Source organism: Dama dama, chromosome 21, assembly GCF_033118175.1.
Source record: "Dama dama isolate Ldn47 chromosome 21, ASM3311817v1, whole genome shotgun sequence".
In the NCBI taxonomy this organism is placed as follows: domain Eukaryota; kingdom Metazoa; phylum Chordata; class Mammalia; order Artiodactyla; family Cervidae; genus Dama; species Dama dama.
In genome coordinates, this window is record NC_083701.1 from 4,221,504 (window position 1) to 4,239,484 (window position 17,981).

The 17,981-nt window shown below is 53.8% G+C and overlaps 1 protein-coding gene across 1 annotated transcript in view; it reads left to right on the forward strand.

The window, feature by feature from the left end:
* AGO2 (argonaute RISC catalytic component 2) overlaps positions 1 to 17,981 on the forward strand; it is a 92,248-nt gene that overhangs the window by 62,433 nt on the left and 11,834 nt on the right. Inside the window, exons 11-18 of the mRNA XM_061123131.1 lie at positions 2,242 to 2,375; positions 3,922 to 4,106; positions 5,135 to 5,294; positions 7,305 to 7,395; positions 7,903 to 8,097; positions 12,312 to 12,446; positions 15,932 to 16,033; positions 17,735 to 17,934. Coding sequence (XP_060979114.1) covers positions 2,242 to 2,375; positions 3,922 to 4,106; positions 5,135 to 5,294; positions 7,305 to 7,395; positions 7,903 to 8,097; positions 12,312 to 12,446; positions 15,932 to 16,033; positions 17,735 to 17,934 — 1,202 coding nt within the window. The remainder of the gene's footprint in view (positions 1 to 2,241; positions 2,376 to 3,921; positions 4,107 to 5,134; positions 5,295 to 7,304; positions 7,396 to 7,902; positions 8,098 to 12,311; positions 12,447 to 15,931; positions 16,034 to 17,734; positions 17,935 to 17,981) is intronic.

Sequence of the window (17,981 nt, forward strand, 5' to 3'; positions counted from 1 at the left end):
TTTATTATCCCACCAGACTTTCAAAAGCATTGTTCTTTGTGTGAGGGGGATGCAGTCAGTGATGAATTGTTATCCACCATTCCCTGCTGCTTCTCTGCTTTCTAACTGTTGTTTGGGTGGTATTTGGGAACAAGTACCTCAGTTTAGTCACAAGCATAATTCTGTATTTGTACATTTGACCTCTGGCTCTGGTCAGTATGATCCTGACCCTTGAGCCCCATAGGGCTTATGAGAAATTCTTCTTTTCTCCTGGGCTTTTCTCCAGCAAGGTGGTGGGTAGGCGGGGGGAGGTGGAGTGCAACTTCAAAGGTCACAACTTTGGGAATTCCCTGGCGGTCCGGTAGTTAGGACTGGATACTTTCACTGCCGGGACCTGGGTTCAATCCCTGGTCAGGGAACTAAGATCCTACATGCTACGTGGCCCCTAAAAAGGAAGAGAAAAGCAAAAGTCATGGTGTTTGTCCATTAGGGAGCACCCATGGGAATCTGCGTTCCGCCTGACTTGACACTGTTCCACCTGGTGGAGTGGGGCAAGCTTTCATTTTGTTTTGTTTGCAAGTTTTCCCCTTTCTTATTTTAAAATACAAGTTGTATGTATAAAAATGTTTAAAAGTTCAAAAAATGCAAAGAATTATAGGGGAACATACCTCTTTTTTCGCCACATCCCAGCTGATCTCCCAGGAGGCAGTTTTCTTTGTAAAATCACCCTGAGGATTATCCTTGCGTTTTTTTTTTTTCACTCCTTCCTGTGTGCATAGCAGTGTATTAAATACAGTTCTATACCTTGCCCTTTTTTAACTTACTTTTCTCTTAGATCACGGAGGTCTTGGAGTGCATATGACACGGGGCTCCCTCATTGTTTTAGAGTGTTGCTAGGTAGTCCCCTGTTGGTGGGGTATGCCCCCTAGGCCGTGGGTGTTTGGGGCTGCTCCCTAATCTCTGCAGGAGGCCTCCTGGCTCCTTCTCAGCCCCCTTGTGTGCCTGGGAGCCCAGACACTGGCCCTGGGGCACCTTCCTGCCTTCCTGCAGCCCAGCGGGGAGGCGGATTCCCCTTCGCACGACAGAGGGAGTGAGTCCTGGTATAGCCAGGACTGCAGATCCTGTGTCTTTAGTGAAGGCAAGGTGTCTGGAGAACAAAACAGCTCTTTAACCTTGCAGAGGATTCGAAGTTTTTCATGCTTCTAAATGAACAAACTTTTCAAAATCTCTTAAACATTTTCTTGGAAGCAAACACTTCTCATCACTGGCCCCATGCATTGTCCTGTCAGACACAATATTAAATGTCCCCCAGAAACGTTCCCTGATGTCTGGAGTCTGACAATAGCCCACACATGGTGGTGGCTCTCTTTCTCACAGGAGGAGGCTGGCCAGAGCAGGGTACCAGTTTAGGAAAACATATGAAACAGTAACATTCCTTAATGTTTGATTTTTACTGTATCCTTGTATCACTTCAGTAAGAAAAATAAAACAGTGACAGACAGAGTTAATGACCACAGCTCAGACACGCCGTGTCCCTCGGGGCCTCAGGCCCACAGGCCCCGCTCTTGCCAGCAGCCCTTCCCCGCCACCCCTTGAACTCCGGCCTCGCTTGGAGGCAGCTCACAGGTTCCCTAGGCGACAGTCAGCGTGGAGACCTGGTCCTTTCTGGTGGAGAGACGACAGAATGAAGCGGATGCATCATCCGTTGTTTCTGTTCTCCAGTGGGAGTAGCCTGAACAACGGCGGGCAGTGGGGAGCAGGGCACAGGGGGCTGTGACTCGGTCCCCACCAGCTGGTCCGCCCCCAGGCGCAGGGCTGGGAGAAGCACCCTACTTCCGTGCCCTGCCCTGGCTGGTCCTGGAGGAGGGAAAATCCTTGGAAACTCCTTTCTGAGACAGGGGGCCTTCCTGTCCCTCCAGGCTACCTGTGAGGGTGGGTGGGGCTCTGGGCCCTCCCTGCTCACCCACCCACCCTCTCCCTCTGTCCGTCCTCCAGCAACCCTCTGCCCAGTTCACCTCCCCCACCCCACCTCCCCGTCCCTGCATCCTTGGTCTGTGCATCCGTCCGGCCCTCCTGGGAGCACCTGGCGGCCCCCACAGGCCCCCGCAGTGCGGGGCCGCTCAGCGCCGGAGGCTGCATACAGGCTCGGCCCTCAGCCTCAGGAGCTGCCCTCTGCTTGGGGCCCAGGTGCAGTGGGGACAGTGACAAAATCTAGGTCAGAGGCCTGTTTTCTCCTCACTCTGAACGTCTCGCCATTTGCAGAATAAGGCAATTGCCACCCCTGTCCAGGGCGTGTGGGACATGAGGAACAAGCAGTTCCACACGGGCATTGAGATCAAGGTGTGGGCCATTGCCTGCTTCGCCCCCCAGCGCCAGTGCACGGAGGTGCACCTCAAGTAAGGCTGCCTGGGGGGGTGTGGGGACCGCGGGGAGGCCTGCTCTGCGGGGCTCTGAGGGGAGGGCGGGGCTTGGCGGAGGGTGTTGCCCTGGGTGGGCCTGGTCAGGAAGGGGGAGCTTTGCTTCTCAGACTTGTTGTTGGAGTGAGTGTGCAGAGGTGCAGCAGCCTATGTGAGAAACGAAACAGTAAATGGGGAGCAAGTGTACGCTCAGTCGTGTCCAACTCTGCGACCCTGTGGCCTGTAGAGTCCATGGAATTCTCCAGGCCGGAATACTGGAGTGGGTAGCCGTTCCCTTCTCCAGGGGATCTTCCCCACCCAGGAATAGAACTGGGGTCTCCCGCATTGCAGGCGGGTTCTTTACTAGCTGAGTCACCAGGGAAGGCCAAATATACTGGAGTGGGTAGCCTATCTCTTCTCCTGTGGATTTTCCTGACCCAGGAATCGAACCTGGGTCTCCTGTATTGCAGGTGGATTCTTTAGCAGCCAGGTCCAATAAGTGTACAAACTAGAGGCAAAGGAGAAAGTTGTGTTCACTGAACTAGCACTGTTTTTAAAAGCACTTTAGATTCATATTTCTGTATCAGGCCAGCCTGACCCGGTGTCAGACTCTGAAAGCAGCCAAGACCTGACGGAACGGAAGGTGTGTGCCTCCCGCCTCCCTCGGGCGGGAGCGGGAGGGGCCCAGGGAGCTGAGAGTCGCCAGTGGGCGTCTGAGCGGGCCTTGGTCCCAGGGAGCTGCGGCTCTCGGTGTTCTAGAGAGCTGGCATGAGGGCCGGAGCCCTTTCTCCTGCACCGCTGGCAGAGAGCGGGGAGGGCCGGGGTGTACAGTCTGGTCTCAGGCCGCCTCCCCCGCTTCTGTCTGGGGCCCTTGTGTCATTTCTTCTGGAGCCAGATGGCCCCAGGGCAGGTGCACTCGTGGGCGTAGGCATAGATACGCGCTCATGGGTTTCTTTAACTGCACTAATGTGCTGGAGGTTGGGCGCTAACTGGTGGGGTGGGTCGGCGTGTCCTTGCTTTATTGTAAAAGGCTGGGATGTTTGTATCCCTGCGCTTAAAATAGAAACTGTGGATCTGTCTCCCCCGCCCTGCCTGTGACGGCCGCAGCTGCTGGTGCTACTCGTAACCGTGGGCTCTCTTGTTTTCTCCCATGACCATGTCATCCGAGTCCAAGCTGTGCGCGTGGGATAAACCGGGGGAACCCAAAGGGACAGTCAGCTCATGGCTCTCCTTGCCCTGACAGTGCTTGGCGTCTGCGGGCAAGTGAGCGGCAGCTGCTCGTGCCCGACTTTAAAAGGACAGCCCTGTCGCTGCCTGGGAGGGTCACAGCTGGTGGGGGTGGCAGGGCCACGACGTGGCGTCTCCTGTTTCATCGTGACTTTTCAGGGGCCTGTGTGCTGAGCACGCGGGCCGCCTCCGTGCATTGTCTTGTTGAAACAGCCTCGTCTTGGGCTTCAGCGGGGACTCAGAGCTCAGTGAAAACAGCTTGGGGTCTGGATCATTGGCACTGTGGGTGGTTCTTCATGTAACAACTCTGCTCCTCCAGGTCCTTCACGGAGCAGCTCAGAAAGATCTCAAGAGACGCGGGCATGCCCATCCAGGGCCAGCCGTGCTTCTGTAAATACGCCCAGGGGGCGGACAGTGTGGAGCCCATGTTCCGGCACTTGAAAAACACGTATGCTGGCCTGCAGCTGGTGGTGGTCATCCTGCCGGGGAAGACCCCCGTTTACGGTAGGCCTTGGTGCTGCTCCAGCCCCGGCCCTACGCCGCACCCAGGAGGGGCGTGTGTCTGAGCGAGACCAGGTGGTGTCTGACTGGGGCCACGCACATGCCCAGGGCCACCTGGGCAGTCTCCTCTGAGGGCCCTGTTCCCTGAGACGGGCGTCCCGAGGAGGGGTGGGACGCGGCAGCCACGCAGGCGCCTTGTCCGCTGCCGACACAGACTTGGGCTGGATGAGGACCTGCCTCGCAATGTGCACGCAGTAATCCCTCGGGGGGCGGGAGCAGTCCTCAGCTCCTGTCTGGGACTTGGCCCTCCTCTTGTGAGCCGTGCCATCTCAGAATCCTCTGGGATTTGATCAGAGTCCTTTCTGCCAGAAAGCCGGTTGTCCTTCCACCCAGCTCAAAGTTACCAAGCCCTGGGATGGAGTCCCAGGCCCTGGTGGGGGAAGCTCCCGGGTGTAGACAAGCGATGGTGAGACAGGGAGGTGGGTGTGAGTGTGTCTGCTGGAAGCCCGGTGGGAACCGGAGGCCCCGTGCAGGAGTGGCGTGGGCACACAGGGCAGAGGGGAAAGAGGCGCGTTGGCTGCTTGCTGGCTTCCCCGTCTCCTGTGGGCTCTGCGTCCAGGAGCGGGAGGACACCCAGGTGGCTTCTCCCAGGGCCGCCCGGCCAGGGGACAGTTCCCCACTCGCTTCTCAAGAGAACCAGAATGGAGGGGGTGTGGGCCTGGAGAGCGCTTTGACGTCGGGTTTGCATTGGCCAGGGACTGAGGATTCAGGGGTTTATATTTTTAACTACTTGAGCATTTGCTTGCTGTCCTGAATGCCTAGCTTCCAACCTGGCCTCACGCACACTGCCCTGTCAGCCTGGAGAAGTTGCAGAAACGCCCCTAACTGAGAGCGGGCCTCCCCGGGCCAGTGGGGGATGCCCTGCAGCTGGCATGGAGCTGGGTCCCGGGCTTGGCTGCGTGTGCGGTGGGCGCGTGGGGTGGGCAGAGGAGCGCCGGGGAGCCGTGCTGAACACCCCGTTCTCTCGGCAGCCGAGGTCAAGCGTGTGGGAGATACCGTGCTGGGCATGGCCACGCAGTGCGTGCAGATGAAGAACGTGCAGAGGACCACGCCGCAGACCCTGTCCAACCTCTGTCTGAAGATCAACGTCAAACTGGGTGGCGTGAACAACATCCTGCTGCCACAGGGGAGGTGAGGCCGGCCCTCCGCTGTGCATGGGGCAGCTGGGGCGGCTCTGCTCAGCTACGCCAAGCACTGTCCCGGGCTCGGCAGGAAGTGAGTAGGATGAGGGTCTTGGCTGCTCTGGGTCTCGGGAACCAGGGCCACTAAGGGCGGTGCCGGCCCAAGGAGAAGGGCCTTCTGACCCCAGCCAGAGGTGGGTCCTGCACGTGAGGTCTGGCAGCTGCGGAGCCAGTGCCATGAGACAGGAGGGCCGCACCAGCGCCCCAGGTGCCCGACGGTGAGCTCTGGGACGGGCCTTCAGAGCAGGAGGCGGCGCTGTCGGCCACAGGCCAGGGCCAGGAACTGGGGGCTGAGCAGCAGAAGGGCGAGGCCTCATGGGGAGCTGGTACTGGGGTCAGGGCTCTGTGGACACCGGGGCAGTCTGCTCCAGAGGGTGTAGGCCGTGCAAGGGCCCTGGGGCGGCCTGCCTATCGGGAGCAAGGCGGTCGTTCTGCTAAGAAACTGAGGGGCGAGCCGGGGGGGCCTGGCACTTGCTCCAGGGGAATGCAGCCATGGGGGGAGGTTCACAAGTGCAGATGTAGCCCCACTGACCTTGTTCTGAAAGGCAACCCCAGCTCTGGATAGATAGAGGGGCCAGGCCTGCCGGCATTGTCCCAGGAGAGCGGCTGGTGGGAGCTGGGCCGGGGGTGCCCAGGGCTGTGGGTGTTTTGGCGATGGAGCTATCAGGCTTGCTGAGAGGATGGGTTTGGTCTGTGAGTGGAAGAGGAGAGTCTAGATTGGTCCACCCTGCGCTGCGGGAGCAATGAGGGGGGCGGGGGCAGGGGGAGCGGACAGAACCTGTGCTGGACAGGCTTGTTCAGGGCTCCTCACGTGCGGGTTCTAGTTAGAGCCTCTAGGCTGGAGAGAACCCCAGGGTGTGGTGTAGATAGGAAGGCCGGCCAAGCCTGGGCCCTGGGGGGTGCCGGGTTGGAAGGTCGTGGAGGCAAGGCGACAGCTCTGGAGCCTGGGAGGGGGTTGGTGGGGAGCCCGTGCGTGGCCGCCACACGGCACCGACCTGCCAGGTGTGACGAGGTGCGAGGCTCGGCCACAGGGCTGGGGGACGTGTGCAGTTGCAGGTGACCTTGCAGAGAGCAGTCCTGTTGCCATGGCCGCACGAGGCCCGGTCGGGGAGGCAAGAGACGGGCTCAGCTAATCCCAGAGCTCTGCCACAAGGCGAGCCAGGGAGCCGGGGGTAGAGTGGTGTCCAGTGGCCGGTGTGGTTCTGCCAGTTCAAGGTGTGAGTCAGAACTGCGTGTGCGGATGTGCCCGGGACCCATCATAGGAAGGGGGGTGGGCAAGAGGAAGAGCCACGGGACCTGGGGGCGCTCAGCGCAGAGCAACTGGGCAGCGCGTGAGTCCAGGAGGAGAGAAGGATGAGGCATCGAGAAGGCCCCCAGTTGCACAGCTGGTGAGGCTGGGACCCACCAGCTGTTGGAGAACCGGGCCCCCAACACCGCCTCTTTGGGGTGTCGACTGCCGGAGTGTGGCTAGCATTTAGAAGACCCCGGGAGAACAGCCTAGCTCCGTGCTTCCCCACTGGGACACATTCACTCCCCCGAGAACGTGTGGCTGCGTCCGGAGACATTGGGTGCCGGGTAGAGAGCTGCGGCTGCCAGGCGCCCTGCATTGTGGCCGCAGGTCCAAGGTCGGCTGACAGACGTGGATGCTATGGACGTGATTATCTTGGAAACGTTCAGTCGTCTCCTCGAGGAGATCCCTCCTGTGCCTGGGCCCAGCCTCAGCGGCCGTCCGCACCTGACCACCCTTGTGCGGTATACGCGCCACCTGCCCCGTCTCCCGCACTGGGTCACTCTGAAGCAGATCTCACACTGAGCCTCTGTCCCCATAAAGTGTTCTCTGTCTGTACCTGAAAGATAAGGAGTCTTTACAAGCAGAGCCCCAGAGTAGCACCGGTGCCCGTGTCCTGAGAGGTCTGGGCGGGTCCCCGAGCCCAGCCTCTGAAGCTCGCTTCCCCCACAGGCCTCCGGTGTTCCAGCAGCCCGTCATCTTTCTGGGGGCGGATGTCACTCACCCCCCCGCTGGGGACGGGAAGAAGCCATCTATCGCCGCCGTGAGTATTGCTTCGCGTGGTCCCTCTGTCCATGTGTGTTCCTACCTGTCTGGCATCTCTGTGATGGTTTAGCAATGAAAGTGCAGCAGGTCGGCCCAGTGCGGTCCTGTGCCCAGCACACTCACTGGCTCCTGCTGGTTGGCACCTGCAGGCAACTGCTCTCAGGCCAGCGTTCCTGGGGGACGCTCTCACTGCCAGGGCTGGGAGTCTTGGGGTGCCGTGTGTGGCCGTGCGCCTGGCTTGGGGAAAGCAACGTGCTTGGTGGAGTTATGCACACTCTCAGCCTCGCCAGGGTCACCTCTGAGCTGATGTAACTGAGCCCCATCCGATGAGAAGCAGAACAGGGCTTCTGAACAGTCGTTGAGTTTTTTATTAGGTCCCTTGGGCAAACTTACATTCTTGGGGACACATTCATGGACACCAGGGCCGCACACACGGAAGATGCATAAAGGCGGGTTTGCCCGTGACGGGCCCTTGGGTGCCTGCTGACCCCGCGCCGCCCCGCAGGTCGTGGGCAGCATGGACGCCCACCCGAACCGCTACTGCGCCACCGTGCGCGTACAGCAGCACCGCCAGGAGATCATCCAGGACCTGGCGGCCATGGTGCGCGAGCTGCTCATCCAGTTCTACAAGTCCACGCGCTTCAAGCCCACACGCATCATCTTCTACCGCGACGGCGTCTCCGAGGGGCAGTTCCAGCAGGTGGGCCGCCGCCGCGCTCCCTCCGCCCTGCACTTCCCCGTCCCTCTGCAGGATGGCATCTCGGGTTTCTGTTCTGCCCCCGGGTTTACCTGGTCACCCTGTGGTAGGGGTGGGGGGTGCGGGGTGGTCAGGACCCTGCCGCAGGACAGGAGGAGTGGTGGGGGTGGGGGCAGGGGTCAAGAGAGGCCAGTCCAGCAGGTTCTGTCCAGCACGCACCAGCCAGGGCCTGTCCCAGCTCCACGCTTTACCTCCTAGGCTGTGGGGAGTCTCTGGGCTGGGGGACCCGTTCTGGGGGCCACCTCTTCAAGGGAGAGGAGAGCAGAGACAGGGGCCAGCATCCTTGTACCCCAACCCCTGGTGCTACTCAGAGGATGGTAGGCGTCACAGTAGGTTTCAAGGTGGAAACGCTTCTATTTTCAGTTCAGTTCATTCAATGAGTCACATCTGACTCTTTGTGACCCCAGGGACTGCAGCACACCAGACTTCCCTGTCTGTCATCAACTCCCTGAGCTTGCTCAAACTGATGTCCATCAAGTCAATGATGCCATCCAACCATCTTACCCTCTGTTGTCCCCTTCTCCTCCTTACTTCAATCTTTCCCAGCATTAGGGTCTTTTCCGATGAGTCAGTTCTTCGAATCAGGTGGCCAAAATATTGGAGCTTCAGTTTCAGCATCAGTCCTTCCAACGGATAGTCAGGACTGATTTTCTTCAGGATTGACTGGTTGGATCTCCTTGCAGTCCAAGGGACTCTCAAGAGTCTTCTCCAACACCATAGTTCAAAAGCATCAATTCTTCGGCATTCAGCTTTCTTTATGGTCCAACTCTCACATCCATACATGACCACTGGAAAAACCATAGCTTTGACTAGACAGATCTTTGTCGGCAAAGTTATAGCTCTGCTTTTTAATATGCTGCTTAGGTTGGTCATAGCTTTTCTTCTATGGAGCAAGCATCTTTTAATTTCATGGCTGCAGTCACCATCTGCAGTGATTTTGGAGTGCAAGAAAATAAAGTCTGTCACTGTTTCCATTGTTTCCCCTTCTATCTGCCATGAAGTGATGGGACTGGATGCCATGATATTTGCTTTTTGAATGTTGAGCTTTAAGCCAACTTTTTCACACTCCTTTCACTCTCATCAAGAGGTCTTCAGTTCCTCTTTGGTTTCTGCCATAAGGGTGGTATCATCTGTGTATCTGAGGTTATTGACGTTTCTCCCAACAATCTTGATTCCATCTTGTGCTTCATGCAGCCCAGCATTTCGCATTATGTACTCTGCATATGAGTTAAATAAGCAGGGTGACAATATACAGCCTTGCCATACTCCATTCCTTATTTGGAACCAGTCCATTGTTCCATGTCTGGTTCTAACTGTTGCTTCTTGACCTGCATACAGATTTCTCAGGAGGTAGGTCAGGTGGTCTGGTATTCGCATCTCTCTAAGAATTTTCCACAGTTTGTTGTGATCCACACAGTCAAAGGCTTTGGCATAGTCAATAAAGCAGAAATAGATGTTTTTCTGGAACTCTTTTTTTTTGCTTTTTCAATGATCCAACGGATGTTGGCAATTTGATCTCTGGTTCCTCTGCCTTTTCTAAATCCAGCTTGAACATCTGGAAGTTCTCAGTTCATGTACTGTTGAAGCCTGGCTTGGAGAAGTTTGAGCATTACTTTGATAGTGTGTGAGATGAGTGCAACTGTGCAGTTTGAGCATTCTTTGGCATTGCCTTTCTTTGGGACTGGAGTGAAAACGGACCTTTTCCAGTACCATGGCCCCTGCTGAGTTTTCTAAATTTGCTGGCGTGTTGAGTGCAGCACTTTCACAGCATCATCTTTTAGGATTTGAAATAGCTCAGCTGGAATTCCATCACTGCCACTAACTTTGTTTGTAGTGATGCTTCTAAGGCCCACTTGACTTCACACTCGAGGATGTCTGGCTCTAGGTCAGTGATCACACCATTGTGGTTATCTGGGTCATGAAGATGTTTTTTGTACAGTTCTTCTGTGTATTCTTGCCACCTCTTCTTAGTATCTTCTGCTTCTGTTAGGTCCATACCGTTTCTGTCCTTTATTGGGCCCATCTTTGCATGAAATGTTCCCTTGGTATCTCTAATTTTCTTGAAGAGATCTCTAGTCTTTCCCATTCTGTTGTTTTCCTCTATTTCTTTGCATTGATCACTGAGGAAGGCTTTCTTATCCTCCTTGCTATTCTTTGGAACTCTGCATTCAGATGGGAATATCTTTCCTTTTCTCCTTTGTGTTTAGCATCTCTTCTATTCTCAGCTATTTGTAAGGCCTCCTCAGACAACCATTTTGCCTTTTTGCATTTCTTTTTCTTGGGGATGGTCTTGGTCACTGCCTTCTATACAGTGTCACGAACTGCCATCCATAGTTCTTCAGGCACTCTGTTTATCAGATCTAATCCCTTGAATCTATTTGTCACTTCCACTGCATAATTGTAAGGGATCTGATTTAGGTCATACCTGAATGGTCTGGTGGTTTTCCCTACTTTCTTCAATTTAAGTCTGAATTTGGCAATAAGGAGTTCATGATCTGATCCACAGTCAGCTCCCAGTCTTGTTTTTGCTGACTGTATAGAGCTTCTCCATGTTTGGCTGCAAAGAATATAATCAATCTGATTTCCATATTGACCATCTGGTGATGTCCATGCGTAGAGTTGTCTCTTGTGTTGTTGGAAGAGGTGTTTGCTATGACCAGTGCATTCTCTTGGCAAAACTGTTAGCCTTTGCCCTGCTTCATTTTGTCCTCCAAGGCAAAACTTGCCTATTACTCTAGGTATATCTTGACTTCCTACTTTTGCATTGCAGTCCCCTGTGATGAAAAGGACATCTTTTTTTGGTGTTAGTTCCCCAAGTTCTTGTAGGTCATCACATAACCGTTCAACTTCAGCTTCTTCAACATTCATGATTGGGGCATAGACTTGGATTATTGTGATGTTGAATGGTTTGCCTTGGAAATGAACAGAAATCACTGTGTCATTTTTGAGAGTCCATCTAAGTACTGCATTTCGGACTCTTTTGTTGACTATGATGGCTACTCCATTTCTTATAAGGGGTTCTTGCACACAGTAGTAGATATAATGGTCATCTGAATTAAATTCACCCATTCCAGTCTGTTTTAGTTTGCTGATTCCTAGAATGTTGAAGTTCACTCTTGCCATCTCCTGTTTTATCACTTCCGATTTGCCTTGATTCATGGACCTAACATTCCAGGTTCCTATGCGATATTGCTCTTTACAGCATCGAACTTTACTTCCATCAGCACACATCCACAACTGGGTGTTGTTTTGCTTTGGCTCCATCCCTTCATTCTTTCTGGAGTTTTTTCTCCACTGATCTCTAGTAGCATATTGAACACCTACCAACCTGGGGAGGTAGTCTTTCAGTGTCCTATCTTTTTACCTTTTCATACTGTTCATGGGGTTCTCAAAGCAAGAACACTGAAGTGGTTTGCCATTCCCTTCTTCAGTGGACCACATTCTGTCAGACCTCTCCACCATGACCCGACCATCTTGAGTGGCCCTATACGGCATGGCTCATAGTTTCATTGAGTTAGACAAGGCTATGGTCCATGTGATCAGTTCAGTTAGTTTTTCATGATTGTGATTTTCATTCTGTCTGCCCTCTGATGAAGAAGGATAAGAGGCTTATGGAAGCTCCCTGATGGGAGAGACTGACTGTGGGAAAAACTCCCATTTTAAACCTGAGGAAACTGGGGATCACACAGGTTTTGTGGCTTTGATAGCCACAGGCTTGCTTGGTGGTGGAGCTGGGATTTGGACTTGGCTCAGCACCTAAACTAGTGGAGTTTGTTTGCTTGTGTGTTTTTAAGTACATTCTCTCCAATCCAGAAATAAGTTGTTGGATTGATTTGTGTGTGTGTGTGTGTTTCCCACCATGACTTCATGTCCACTGTGGATGGCAGCACTTAGAACATTCCAGACACCGTGCTCTGCCTGTTTATGCATTATCTAACCTAAGCCATTTAACCACGAAACCTGGGAGCCATTTGCTCCATGATAGAAATGAAGAAACAGGCTCAAAGAGACAGAATCACAACAGCTAACAGCAAGCTAGTGGAGCTATAAGACTTAAATATGTATCAAACATATATGTGATAAAGGGAGTCATTTTAAGGTAACGAGAGGCCCCAAAACGTAACAGTCCTCAAGCATGTCCTGCTTCCTTTCCTCAGGTTCTCCACCACGAGTTGCTGGCCATCCGTGAGGCGTGCATTAAGCTAGAGAAGGACTACCAGCCAGGCATCACGTTCATCGTGGTCCAGAAGAGACACCACACGCGGCTCTTCTGCACAGACAAGAACGAGAGGGTGAGCGTCCCTGGGTCCCCCCAGCCCCACCCACCCTGCCCGCCACACCCAGCCCGCTCCACCCGCCCACCCCACCGCACCCAGAGCGGGTGGCACGGGCGGCCCAGGTGTAGGCGCTGGGGCAGGGCTCTCCTCAGCTTGCAGAGCAGCTGCAACCTGTAAACCCCATAGGCCTGCGATGCCTCTGGGGGGGTGTCTTTTATCCCACAAGGCAATGACCAAAGGTGAGGCTTCAGAGCTGGTGAGCAGCTGTGGTCCTAGACAGCGTGGTGTAAAGGATGAGGTAGAATGTAGGGAAGTGGGAGCCCTCAGGGCAGCTGGGGTGCTCCTGCAAGGGGGCCTGGGAGCTCTCCAGGGGTCCAGTCTGGAGGAGCGTCCAGGCTCCCTTATGCCACCTGGCTACTCCAGAGTAAGAATTGTGTGTGAGCAGGAGGCTTGAGACTTAAAGACGTGACTGCTGAGAATTGTCCACAACTGGGGAGAGAGAGGATTCCTTAGATTAAAAGACTGTTGCTATTCCTAACAGGGTAATAAAGTAATCCACACCTAGACTCATTGTCCTAAAACTGCATGGTGTCAAAGTAGCTGCATAAGAGAAAAGACCTCCTAGAAGGGAAGGACATTAGGTCAGACTGCTCACCAGCAGGGCTGGATGTTGGGGGTTAGTGTCCACACAGAGCAGTTCCCTGAGGCCACCTGGCACCACAGCACCAAACATGCTTCTGGCCTAAATGGAAGACATAATGCAAATTGAGAGTTAATAGTGAGGAAAAGGGATGGTCCGCCGAAAAGACACGACTGCTCTAAGCGTAGATGTACCTCACGCCATGGCCTAAAAATATGTAAAGGAAAAAAGATGAAGCTCAACGGGCAGAATTTCAGGGAGAAATTGACAAACACATCACCAGAGAGGTCTGTTTTAACAGACCACTGTCAGAAAGGGAAACAGGTACAAATCAGTCAAGACTGAACATGGGAAGAGTGGAGGAAATAAGCTAGGCAGACCGAACCCTGCCTGTGACGGCCGAGCTCACGCCTGGGGCTAAAACATGAGTTGGCCCCGTCCCAGGTCACAGAGGAGGTCTCACAAAATTGCCAGTCTTCACCCTTCTACAAACCACATTTTCCGTTACACAGTTTTAAATCCGTAGTAGAAAAAAGCATAAGAAAACTTAAAAATTTCAATTTGATTGTAAGGAGCACCTGCACTAAAAAGGTAAAGAGAATAATCAATTGTGAAATGATCAGAAATGAACAAAAAAGGAGAATTTCGTATCAAACCCTGTGCAGTGCAGCTACCGCAGCATTTATGGATGGGAGTATAGAGACAGCTGCTTTGTTGTAAAACTAGAAAGAGAGCTACTAGTAAGTCTGAAGCCGCAGGAAGGATGTCAGCCCCAGGGGTCGAGGGACAGCTGAGGAGCTGGTGTGTGCAGCACCCCTGCACCTCAGCCTGCAGACCTCTCTTGCCAGGAGTTGGGGAATCAAAGTCAGCTTTTTCCTGCACCCCACTTTCTCTCTTGAAATAGAAAATCATGAACTAGAAAGTGAATCGCCCATAGCACAGATTAACACAAGTGAGGCATGCTTCTCTGAAGATTATATAAACCTATCAGGACTGAACAACAGAGAGAATACTCGTGATGATGTTGGGAGCAGAAGGCAATAATGGCTGGCTGCAGAGTGGGTGTTATTTGAATCATACTGGATAACCGCTTCATGATAGCATGTTGGAAAACAGAAGAAACAGATGCAAATACTCAGTTGTAGAACTACCTCAGTTATCAAAATCAGCTGAGGAGGATAGTCCCAGTCGTCGTCCCAAAGGCATCAGGCCCAGAGAGTTTTACAGGCAAGCTGTACCAAGGCGTCACGAGTAGACCATCTTAACGTGTGGTGCAGACTAGGAAAAAGAGAGAAACTACTTTGCTTATTTGATGAAGTTGGTCCAGAGGTTTTTATAGGCAAGTTTTAATAAACCTTCAGAGAGTAATCTTGTACAAAGAATTTCAGAGGACAGAAAAAGTCTGGGGGACTCACATTATGAGGTTAGCCTGATAAAATCACAAAACGTTGTCCAGGATGTGGGTACTGTGGTGAGTAACACAGGGTCTGGAGCCAGAAACCCTGGCTGCAGTCCATCCCTGCAGCTTCCGGCTGCTTGACCACAAGCTGTCAGCCCCTCTGCCCTGGACTGCCCTGTGAGAGTGCTGGGAGGGTGGCTGAGCTGACACCCAGCACTCAGCGCAAGGTCAGTGCGTTGTGAGGCCGAGGATTCTCCTGCCCTTTGGACAGGAGTGGAGATGGATAGCCAACTTGGAGCACAGTTTGGCAGTTCTAGACATCTACCCTGGAGAAACCCACATGCCTGTATTCAGGGGGACATGTATAAGAATATTCTGGCAGTGTTGTTTATAATAGTAAAAAAATCTGCCTGCTAACAGAAGAGTTTGTGGTGTGTTTATATATTGGCATTTACATAGCAGTGAAAAGTAATTTTTTAAAAAAAGTAATAAACATTATCTACCAAATGACTGTTTATCAAAATTGCAATGTGGAACAAACACAGCAAGTAGCAAAATACATAGGATACATGTATACAGTTTTTAAATGTACAAAGTAACACAGTATAATGCTAATAGAGGCTTAAATATGTAACAAAAAATGAGAGTTTGTGTGGGAGTAATGAAGTCTAGATTTGAGACTGCAACATGGAAGGGGGTGCAAAGGTAGGCACTCTTCTCAGATATTTCGTTTCTTTTTCACGTGTCTCTGAAGCATCATGCACACATTCAGCAAGCACTTGCAGAAGGTACATAGGGGTTATGTGGGAGATTTTCTTTTGTGTGTGTATTTGAAATTACACAGCTTAACAAAAAAAAATTGAGTGACTTTGTGATTAATTGGGACTTTGCCGTTCCAGGAGCTGGGTGTTGGGTGGATTTTCAATGCTCAAGTTGAAGTTAAGTGATTTGGTAGGATTTGTAGTCCCACTCACACCAGCTCCTGGGCTGGTCTCTGGTGGAGCGGCTCGCCCACCGCCCCAGTGGACTGGAGAAGCCCTGGGCATCTGTCTGGGTTTTCCAGCTCTTCTGCCTTGGGCATTGGGCTGGGGAGGAGGGGCCGGGGGTGGGGCATGGCGGGCAGATGTCCGTTGTCTGGTCTTAGGTTTGTGTGTTGTTGACAGTTTCCATCTTAGCCTCAACTGTAAAAAAAAAAAAGACCCTTCAAGTGGTCCACACAGATGCTTCAGTGAAGGTCCTCAGGGGCCTTTATGAGACGGCAAAAAATAACTCCAGCCCAAACAGAACAGGAACTAGTTTAATTTCAGTTGTTAATACGTGTTTAATTTTAATGCTATAGCCCTGAGCAAATTTGTAGGCCAACTTAAGGTCTCAAGAATAGACGACGGTGTGGCCAAGTCTTGCTTGCTTGCGTCACTTTGCCGTCCCTGGCCTGTCTAATGGGCTCTTGTGTTGCTCAAGGTTGGGAAGAGCGGAAACATTCCAGCAGGCACAACCGTGGACACGAAAATCACCCACCCGACCGAGTTTGACTTCTACCTGTGTAGTCATGCTGGCATCCAGGTGAGGATAGAGGGTGGACAGTCTCGGTGACTCTGAGACGTCATGCATGCATTTAGCAAGTGCTTGCAGAGTGCAGACCATGTGCCAGGCCCTCGGGTGGTGGTGGTCAGCAGTGAGCCTGGGGCTCCCTCCGGGCAGCCCTGAGGGGAGGCCGGCGGGTGACCCCTGGACATTATGGGCTCAGCACCGTTCGCTGCTGTCGGGGGTGCAGGGGAGACTCATCTCCAGCAGCAAGGGCAAAGGCCTGGCAGGCTGGCAGGGACCAGGGGCATCCCTGAGGGGGCGGGGTCGGCCCCGCGTGGCCACCGCGTGGGTGAGCGGGCAGGTTCACACGGGCATGCCTTGTCCCTCCTGGTGAAGAGACCCGCAGGCTGCCAGGCATCCTGGGGGAGCCTGCCCCATGCAGCCACGCCCACTGTCAGCGCTACGCCGCCCCATGCGCGGCTGTGCCCTGCAGGAGTGGGGCTCCTGGAGGATGGGCTGAAGCCCCTCCCGAGGGATCTGATCTAAACTGGGAGGATCACTGTGGACTCCGTACTTTGGATGTTCCGCGGGAACCACACACCACCGAGGCCCTGGAACAGGGCGTGGCCAACTGGCCATGGACGCATCCAGCCTGCAGCCTGTGGGCACTGCCAAGGGCTGAGTGGGTTGTACATCTTTAAAGCCTTGTTGAAAAGGAGGAAGAGGAGCGTGGCTTAGAGAATGCGGAGGCTCCCATTGTGTTTCCTGTGGCGGCTTCCGTGTCCGGCAGGCGCCTCTCCCATACCCGCCACCCAGAGTCCATCACTGTCTCTTTCCTGGCTTCCTGCCTTCGGGTGGTGCTCCGGCCCTCCAAGGCCTCAGATTCGGTTGCCAGACCAGCCTTTCCCCTTGCTTTCCTACACAGACCCTCTCTACTGAGGGCATCTTGCTTTTGAGACAAGTGCTGTGACAGGATGAGCCTCTGGGGCCTGGCCCCGCTGTGTCCTCAGCAGACCCTCTGACGCTAACGCCCTGCTGCCCGTGGGCCCCGTGACCACCCGGGGTTAAATCCCCAAAGTGGGCGCAGGCCGTGGCTCCTCAGAGGACAAGCGGGCCTGCCGCCCGTCAGTTCTGGGAGCCTGAGCACAGACAGGCGGTGGAAGCAGCAGCGCCCAAGCGGGGATGTCAGGAAGGGCTGGCCGGCTGGCTTGGGTCACGCGGCAGCCGGAGAAAGCCCTTCCCCCGGCTGACCGGGCACGGGTGCCCTGCCAGGCAGGACAGCGGCCCTCGGGCACCCCCACTTTGGGGGGAAGTGAGGGGGGCAAGTGACCAGCCCACTTCCTTCAGTTCCAGACGTTTCCAGACTACACACACTGCACGAATTAAATACATGTTCAAACTCTGATTTAAAAGGCGTTAACGTGTAACTTATTAGAGATTTCTTCTTGTCTTTATAAATAAAATGTCATAGAGAACCTAACATATACAAATATTGTCCTCAAAACAGTTACTGTACAGTACTGTACTGTTGTCTTTCCTATGATTTCCTGTGCACAAGTGAATGTGTGTGTGGTCTGTGTTTGACCAGTAGGCGGTCATTTGATGGTACATTGTAAGTAAGACGAAGGTCGTCTCGTCACTGGGCGCCCTCCGTGAGGCTTCCCAGCACAGCTGGCGCAGGGGGGTCTGGACCCTCTCGTGGGGGTCTGCCTCTCTCACCCTCCGACCTGCTTTCAGGGAACAAGCAGGCCCTCCCACTACCACGTGCTGTGGGATGACAATCGCTTCTCCTCCGACGAGCTGCAGATCCTCACCTACCAGCTGTGTCACACCTACGTGCGCTGCACGCGTTCGGTGTCCATCCCGGCCCCAGCGTACTATGCTCACCTGGTGGCCTTCCGGGCCAGGTACCACCTGGTGGACAAAGAACATGACAGGTGAGTGGCATGCCTCTCCTGGCTGGGGTCGTTTCTGCAACAGGCTT